Source organism: Macrobrachium nipponense, chromosome 24, assembly GCF_015104395.2.
Source record: "Macrobrachium nipponense isolate FS-2020 chromosome 24, ASM1510439v2, whole genome shotgun sequence".
Classification (NCBI taxonomy): domain Eukaryota; kingdom Metazoa; phylum Arthropoda; class Malacostraca; order Decapoda; family Palaemonidae; genus Macrobrachium; species Macrobrachium nipponense.
Window position 1 is genome coordinate 18,530,590 of NC_061091.1, and position 10,000 is coordinate 18,540,589.

A 10,000-nucleotide genomic window follows, 5' to 3' on the forward strand; every position below is an offset into this window, starting at 1 on the left:
GACGTTATTAATATTATCATCAAAAGCCGTTTTTGAATGAGATTACACTTCAATTATTATTATTATTATTATTATTATTATTATTATTATCCTTTAGTAGTAGGGTTCCACTTAAAACAAGTTTCCTCTATTATCATCATAAATTGGTCCATTATTATTATTATTATTAATTATTGATTATTATTATTAGTTATTTTATTATTGATTATTATTATTATCATTTACACGCCTAAATGCTAGAAGATTCTATCCCTAACAATTTAACGTAAGAAAACCACCACACAAAATAATGGAATTTCACGGCATTTAGAATAATTCCTGAAAAACAATGATAACAAATAAAACTAAATAAACAAATCCATCATTAAAAACAATTATTCATTAATCTGAAAATACGCTCTCCAATGGACGTATTTCGGGTCTAGGGGTGTGAGGGGAGGTCATCAAAGGTCAAAGGTCACAGGAAGAAGGCACTTACTTTGTTGAGGGTCTCGACCTCGCTGGGAGCGCAGTAGGGGAAGGTCACGTTGTCGAGGTACCTCTGAGCGCCCGAGATATTTTGACCAGCTGCTACCAAATTGTTCCTCGTCTCGGCGGCCACGCTGTACCGGATTTCGAGGTCACTGCGGAGGGAGAGGAATGAAATTATAACATATATATATATATATATATATATATATATATATATATATATATATATATATATATATATATGTCATATCACATTACCGTGATTCATATACATACATCGGGCTACAAACGTCCTTTAATATCTAATTCGCTCTACCTCGGAATTACTATATTTTCATATATGGTAACCGAAGGGGGATTTTTTTTTAGTCGATGAGAAATTCGTCGGCTCACGGGCGCGAACCATCGAACCAACAAATTCAGGACGCACAGGGAAGCCTTAGACCATACCGCCGACGAATTTCTTATCGACTAAAAAATTCCCCTTCGGTTAATATATATATATATTATTAATTCCGGGGTAGAGCGAATTAGATATCAAAGGGCATTTGATATATATATATATATATATATATATATATATATATAATATATATATATATATATCATTATATATATATATATATAGATATAGTATAGATTTATATATATATATATATATATATATATATATATATATATATATATATATATATATATAGGATATATATATACATATATATATATATATATGTGTGTGTGTGTGTGTATTTTTTCTTCTTTTTTCGGTTTAAAGGATATTTAGACGGGCGAATCTGGAATTTGGTGCCTTTTTCTAGCCCAGGGCGGGATGAGACGGGATGATAATGAGAATGAAATGGATATACGAAGAATGAAAAGGAAGGAAATTCTTGAGGTTACAGTGAAAGGAGAAGATTCATTGTGAAATTACATTTTTTTGCTTACTCGGGGAGTGAGCCTACACACTACTTTGTTGTTGTTGTTTCTGCTGTTGTTGTTGTTGTTGTTGGAGGTATAGGAAAGCCCTGTGGAAGAGCCTAAAAAGGTCTAAAAAAGGTGTTTCGCGTTGAGTTAAAGATACAGGAATTTTTGGATAAGGTATTTGTTATTTATCTATGTAGGAGTAAAAAAGGTCTGAAAAGGTTGTTTCGGCGTGAGTTAGGATACGGAATTTCGGGGATAAGGTATTTGTTACTTATTTATTAGAATGTAAGTGTAACAAAATAAATGTGCATGTTAAACAGTGGAGAAAAATTATTTCTTGTAAACTACAACGTATTTAATTTAATTTTCATTGGTGAAACAACGCTCTATTTGGTCATAGATTTCAGCACGTGCCCTGAGTAAGCTAGAGTTCGGATCACGCCTTTTTTTTTTTTTTTTTTTTTTTTTTTAGTGCAAAGGACAACTGAACGGGCAAATTTTGAGCCCTTTTTGTAGTCCAGGCCGGAATGAGATAGGAATGAATGGAGAATGACAAGCAAGAAGTCCTCGAGGTCATTGCGAATTATCACGAATTATATTTACTTCAGTTTGAAGGACATTTGGACCGGCAAACCTGGTGCCTGTCTCTAGCCCAGAATGTGATAGGAATAAAGTTAGAATGTAGAGGATAAAATGAAGAATGAAAAAGGAGGGAAGTTTTGGCAAATCGGAAAGATAGTCCTTAAGGACCACCCAAAAGTATGGAAAACATTTAGTTTCATTTGCCAACATTAATGATGAAACACAGAAACATAATACACACAGTATAAAAGAGAGCAGAACTCTCATCCCAATATGTTCTCAGTTATTTAGAGTCTTTTCTCATAGATCTGAAGCTCAATGAGAGATCACTAACACAGTAACTGTGAGAATTTCAGCTGAAGATGTTGATCTCGATAATGTATGGTAGAAATAAGCCTTTAAGCAACAAGGATTTCAAAAAATGGCCTCAAGGGTGTAGCTACCGAGCCATCATGACAGTTCACTTCAAATCGAGAAGCGAAAAGCGCAATTTCATCCCCATTAAATTCTAGCGGAAGTGGGGGGCAAAAATGTGAACGCGAAATTAAACAACCAGAGAAATATGTGAATATATTTTTTTTAACGTGAAAGTAAACGTCCACCAAAGTAAGTTATATACACATCACAGGGTTGAGTTACCTTGTGCCTATGATCAAGGGAGCATCAAATTCATTTTTATTCGCGTAGATTCTTTCCAATTACTGCAATTATAAATGACTGTTGAACCGGAAGTTATTTACATCAGATTGTGGAAATGTTCATAAAGTGATGAGTTGCAGGACGAAATTTATTCAGAACTGAGAAACAATCAGTCAGAATTAAGGTTCGCGATTAGCATGTGCATATATATATAATATATATATATATATATATATATATATATATATATATATATATATATATATATATATATATATGATTTATATCACATCACTGAGATTTATATACATGCATTAAGCTACAAACGTCTTTTAATATCTAATTCGCCCTACCTCTGAATTAATATATTTTCATATATGTTAACCGAAGGGGATTTTTTTTTTTCGATAAGAAAATCGTCGCCTTATGGGCTCGAACCACGGCACCAGGAATTCAGGACGTACACGTGAGGTGTGTGTGCATATATATATATATATATATATATATATATATATATATATATATATATATATATATATATATATATATATATATATATATAAATATATATATATGTGTGTGTTGTTGTTGTTGATAAAAAAAAAACACGAAATATCACGAGTGACATATTCCCCACAAAAAAAGGACGAGAAAATGAACCAGGGAAATTACGCATTTCCGTGACAAACATCAGTTTGTCAATACAAACACACAAACTGTACTCTGTGAATGTCGAGTTTACTCATCAAACACAAATACTGCCCCAGCTTTCTGTTTATACTGTTGGTGTTTATATTTCTGCCTTGTGTTTTTAATATCATTTCTACTTTTTCTCTTCCGTCTTTATCAAGAGTTCATTGATTGGTTTTTGCACTGTGGCGTTTCCGTTGAATTTTTTATTTCTACGTGTTTTGAAAATCTGCCTACATAACATCGGTTGTATAAAGAAAAAATGTGTTACTCTAGCTTTACTGAACTAATAATAATAATAATAATAAAATATACTGAAAATTTCTAGCCATTTTATGAATTTATAAATAAATATAAATTCAGGAAATCATTCACCATAGATTTAAAACCTACTATAATAAGAAATCTACACACACACACACACACACACACGCACTCTTCACCGAAATGCGCTTATTATATTTAAAGCAGGCTCTCCCGAAAGCTTCATTTACATGTACGTATTCGCGGAGAATTGAGTTAATTACACGTACTCTGGAGAATTCATTTAATTACACGTTCCTAGGAGAATTAATTTAATTACACGTACCCTGGGGATTTAATCTAATTACACGTACCCTGGAGAATTAACTTAATAACACGTCCCTTGGAGAATCAGTTAATTACACGTATCCTTGGAGAATTTAATTACACGTGCCCTGGAGAATTAATTTAACTGACGTATCCCTGGAGAATTCATCTAATTACACATACCACGGAGAATGATTAATTTAATAACCCATATCCCTGGAGCATTTCATTTAATAACAAGTATCCCTGGAGAATTAATTTAATTACATGTACCCTGAAGAGTTTAGTTAATTACACGTGCCAGGAGAATTAATTTAATTACATGTATCCTGAAGAGTTTAGTTAATTAGACGTGCCCAGGAGAATTAATCTATTTACACGTACCTGGAGAATTTAGTTAATTATACGTGCCCTGGAGAATTAATTTAATTATGCGTACCCTGGAGAATTTAGTTAATTGCATGTGCCCTGGAGAATTAATTTACTTACACATACCCCAGAGAAGTTACTTAATTACACATACCCTGGAGAATAATTTAATTACACGTAACCTGGAGAATTTAGTTAAATACACGTACCTTGAAGAATTCATTTAATCACACATATCCCTGGAGAATACATTTAATTATAAGTATCCCTGGGAAATATAATTTAATTACACGTGTCCCTGTAGAATGAATTTAATAACAAGTATCCCTGTAGAATATAATTTAATTACACGCTTCCCCGGAGAATTCATTTAATTACACGTAGCACTAGAGATTTCATTTGATTACAAGCATACATGGAGAATTTATCTTAATAACACATACCCTGAAGAATATTTAATTTCTCGTATCCCTGGAGAATTTCAAAATAATACGTATTCCTGGAGAATTTAATTTAACTACACGTGTCCCTGGAGAATATATCTTGATAACACATGTCCCTGGAGAATTTCCTTTAATAGTACATATCCCTGGAGAATTTATTTGATAACACTGGAGAATATAATTTAATTTCAAGTATCCCTGGAGAATTTTTTCGAATAACATGTATTCCTAGGTAATTTCATTTAATAGCACACATCCCTGGAGAATTTCACTTAATAACAATTATCCCTGGAGAATTTCTTTGAATTTCACGCATCTCTGGAGAATTTCTTTTAGTGTCACGTATCCCTGGAGGTTTTCATTTAATTTCACGCATCCCTGGAGAATTTCTTTTTAAAACAAATATCCCTGGAGAATTTCTTTTAGTAACACGTATCTCTGGGCAATTTCATTTAATAGCACGCATCTTTGGAGAATTTCTTTTAAAAACAAATATCCCTGGAGAACTTTTAATTTCACGTATCCTGGAGAATTTCTGTTAATGACATGTATCTATGGGTAATTTCATTTAATAGCACACATTCCTGGAGAATTTCTTTTAGTAACACGTGTACCTCTGGTACAATGAATTTAACATCATAAATTTAAAAGATTTCCAGACGCTGCTCACTTAAACGCACACTTTTTTTGACAGCCTCCACTTAAAACACACACACACACACACATATCCCTGGAGCGATAAATTTAAACAAGAAGCCTTTTCTCCCTTTAGGCCTTCAAACCTACGAATCCCCGCCGCCCTGAAAACTAGGGTGTAGGTCCTCATTAAATATGAAGGCTCCTCGCCCTTATGTTAAAAACACAGTGAGCCCAATTACTTCATAAGGACACGAAAATCCCGCGCCGTCAGGAGGCACGGCCTAGTTCATTATGTAAAAAGGGTAATTCGCGGAAACATAGGATGCCGTTTCAAAACTAACGGCCGTGTCGACTTGTCCTTAAGGGAGCTATATGTTCGCGTGGGCTCTTTCCATCACTCACCTCGTCCCCTATCCCACCCCCTGGTTTCTAATGCCTCCATATTAGGAGGATTACATCTCATTCTTGTCGTGAGCACTACTGTAATGAAAGCACATTTAAGCAACAATAACAGCGAAGGCTATAGCAGCCGACGGTAATAGCTAGCAAACAGCATCGACGCTCGTAACTGAAGCCATTGTAGAAAGCAGCAATGTCAGCGGGGGAAGTTAGCGCTTTAGCAGAAAACAAAAGAAGGCAGCAACAACGGTATAAGGAGGTGGAGCTTAGCGGATTACAAGAAGAAGAAGAAGGAGAGAGGGTGAAGAAGAAGAGAGAGAGAGAGAGAGAGAGAGAGAGAGAGAGAGAGAGAGAGAGGCAAAACAGACACACCAGCAATACCCAGCTTTGTAGATCCTTGTACACTTCAAAGGGAAGAGCTGAATTTGGTAAAGGGACGAAGATCTTACGTAAGCAAATACTGAATCCTTTTTTTTTTCTTAGTCTTTTGCCGAAGCCAAACGAAATAAACTAGACGAAATACATCTGGTGATTTTTCAGTCAAAGAGATCGTTTAAATTCAGCATTGACTCCCTTTCTGTTAGTTCTTGGCATTCCTGAATCCGCGGTGAAGAAAATGAGAGCACACCCAGTCTTCAGGTGAAGGCATTCATTTTCGAGAAATTTGAAAAGCTTTGTCGAAAGCGTCGAATATAAATTTAGCCCTTGTGTTACGACATGAGAGAAAAGAGAGAAAAAGTGAGAGAGAAAAGAGAGAAAAAGTATACCTCGTTCATGAAAATTCTAAAGCCCTCCCAAGGAGACAAAGGGTCGCGCGTAGTGGGGGCGAGAAACAATGTACTTTGAATCTAGTACGAAAAGATTCGTAGTGATTTTCCATAACCACTTCGATAACTTAAGGTGAACTACATTAAAGAAACTGAATACGAAATTTAGGCCAAAGGCCAAGCGCTGGGGCCTATGATGAAAGGAAATTTGAGAGTATAAAGCTTCTAAAGGTGCAAAAGGAGGAGAACCTCGCAGTTTCACAACGAAACAATTGTTAGAAGGTTGCAGAAAGTAAGATAGAAGAAAAATACTATGAACGGAGGTACAGTAATTTACAATAATAGGAATGGAAAGGGTTATATCTACTTGCCAAAGGGACGCCGCAAAGAACCCGGGACCCCGTAGGGAGTAGTGCCGTCAATGGACCTCATGTGGTGCACTGTAGGCATTACTTAAGGTTCTTTGCAACGTGCCTTCGGCCCCTAGGTGTAGCCACTTTCATTCCTTTAACTGTACCTCTTTTAATATTCTCTTTCTTCCATCTTACTGTCCATCCTCTTCTAACAATTGTTTCATATTGCAACTGCGAGGTTTTCCTCCTGTTACACCTTTCAAACCTGTTACTGTCAATTTCCATTTCAGCACTGAATGACCTCACAGTTCCCAGTGCTAGGCCTTTGGCCTCAATTCTATATTCAATTCAATGCAAAGAACCCGAGGTTAAGCCTACAGTTCACCGCTTGAGGCTCATTGACGAACTATAGCTGGTTCACTTATGGTATATTCTTGGATGAGCCCTATGCCTACGAAACTCCCAGCCAATCAGCGGCCGCCAAACAAACGTTTCGTAGAACATACGGCTCATCCAGGAATCTACCTTAATTGAACCAGCTATAGTACCCAACGGGTGAACTACATTGAATCACGCTTAATGGCAGACAGACAGACAGACAGAGGTCCAAAAAGGTCACCTACCTTTCCCGCGAGACCTCCACAATTAAGGGGAAAAACCTTGAATTTATTGCATTAGCAAAGTTCCAGAACAACCTCCGTTTAGTATGCGTGGTGAGAACAGGTACAGATTGGCTCCCGGGCAAGGTAGCATTTTGTTGCCGGGTTGTGTTGTGTACACTGCAGTGGAGGCCTTGCATGAAGATATCCTGGCCCTGTCTGTCTGGCTTTTTCTGTTGTACAACTTTGGCCTTTATCTTTTTTCTTTTCTTTTTTTTCTTTTTTTAACCTGTGAACGAAACTAAAACTTTTAGTGAAGCAGGGGTTATCTTCGTTTTTTTTTCATTATTTTTAGTTTTCTGTAAAAGAAAACTATTGTGACGGCTTTGTCTGTCCATCCCCACTTTTTCTGTCCCCCCTCGGATCTTAAATCTACTGAGGCTAGAGGGCTGCAAATTGTTATATCGATCATCTACCCTCCAATCATCAACCATACCAAATTGCAGCTCTCTAGCTTCAGTAGTTTTTATTTTTTTTAAAGGCTAAAGTTAGCGATGATCGTGCGTCTGGCACTAATAGGTCAGTGGCTGAGAGTTTCATACAGCTTTATACGCTGTACAGAAAATTCGATTGCGCCGAAAAAACTTCGACGCATTTTTTACTTGTTTTAATTTGTAAACGAAATTCAAACATTTATGAAGCAAGATTTGTCTTCATCTTTTTTTTTTTTTTTTTTTTTTGTAAATGGAATGGAAACCTTTAAACAAAGCGGTATTTGTTTTGCGAAACGCAGGCGTCTAGACAATGCAATTTTGCATAACTCTTGTATGTTCGCATCTTTTACTTAGGGAGGAAATCGTGTCCACAAACATACACACACACACACACATATATATATATATATATATATATATATATATATATATATATATATATATATACATATATATATATATATATATATATATATATATATATATATATATATATATATATATATATATATATATTCCTTACAAACTTCATTTAAATGTCGTAGGAATACATACTTTAATGTACCAAAATTACACCGATACTAGAGAGAGAGAGAGAGAGAGAGAGAGAGAGAGAGAGAGAGAGAGAGAGTTCAAAACCCACTTGAAGAAGGAAGCAAAGCAAATCACTTGATGGCAGTCACATCCTCATGAAGCATTTGAATTCCCTCCTAAAGCGGTAATGACGGCACATCTCGCCGATGAAATTACCTCCGGGAGAAGAAGAAGAAGAAGAAGAAGGAGAAGGAGAAGGAGAGGATTATTCATTATTATGAAACTATACCGTGAGAACAAGTCTGCTCAATAATTATCCACTGTCGGCGTTCCCCAGATTATCGTTCGATTCGGAATGGGAATTAGGAATTGGACAGAGATTCCGCTTACCGGAAGGAATGGGGTATTCGAGTGCTGGGTCAAGGAAAGTTCTTGATTGAATTTCGTCGTCTTATTACAGTAAAAGGGAATTTAGCTTTAGCCAGCTTCCTTAGCTAATATGTCTCTTAGTAACATTTTCGATTTAGTGTCTTATGCAAATTTATGGGAAAAAATTTTCTTCATAAAACTGAGGTCATGGGACGCATTTTGGCAGATTGTACACTTCACTTCCATAAAGGATATAAGGCTCAACAATTCCTTCACATTCCAACCATGCGATCCACTGACACCCTTCCTCTCCTCCGGACCTTCTGCAGAGACCTTACTGCATTCCACACTTTCCCTTCCTCACTATCATGGCCCCATCTTCTAGAAATCCTTGAGACCTCAGTGCCTTACTCTTGCTGACATTCCCCATTCAGCTTTTTGCTTATCAGACTCTGGTCCATTTTTGTGACTGAGAAGGAATTAAGTTCCCTATATTCATAGAAGGAACTCTCTTAATGCTGTCAACAATGAATAACGTTTTACTGTGAATAATTAGTAAGAAATAAAATATGGTCGCTACAAGTAGGTGCACGTGGTTGTACGTTATAAGATGTGTACCTATGGTATGTAAATTTCACACTCACAAATACGCACACACATACACAATAATACATACTCACACAAAACAAGCATATGAATATATATATATATATATATATTATATATATATATATAATATATATATATATATATTGTGAGAGAGAAAAAAACACATATATATAATATATATATATATATATATATATATATATATATATATATATATATATATATATATATATATATATATTGGTTGTATGTTTATGAATTTATGCATATATGTATGTACTCTCTCTCTCTCTCTCTCTCTCTCTCTCTCTCTATCTATCTACTATATATATATATATATATATATATATATATATATATATATATAGACAGATAGAGAGGAGAGAGAGAGAGGATGAGAGAGAGAGACGAGAGAGAGAGAGAGAAAAATAATTAGCACTACGAACAGCAATTACCAACCACACACACACAAAATTCCAGACAGACTCATTCATTCCCGCCCGCCCCTCCCAACCCCCTTCTCTCTCTCTCTCTCTCTCTCTCTCTCTC

The 10,000-nt window shown here is 35.5% G+C and overlaps 1 protein-coding gene across 6 annotated transcripts in view; it reads right to left on the minus strand.

Annotated features, from left to right (window-relative positions):
* LOC135205494 (uncharacterized) overlaps nucleotides 1–10,000 on the minus strand; it is a 162,874-nt gene that overhangs the window by 25,444 nt on the left and 127,430 nt on the right. For all 6 annotated transcript variants that reach the window (XM_064236215.1, XM_064236217.1, XM_064236216.1 and 3 more), the window contains one exon: nucleotides 479–623. In XM_064236215.1, the coding sequence (XP_064092285.1) occupies nucleotides 479–623 (145 nt within the window). The remainder of the gene's footprint in view (nucleotides 1–478; nucleotides 624–10,000) is intronic.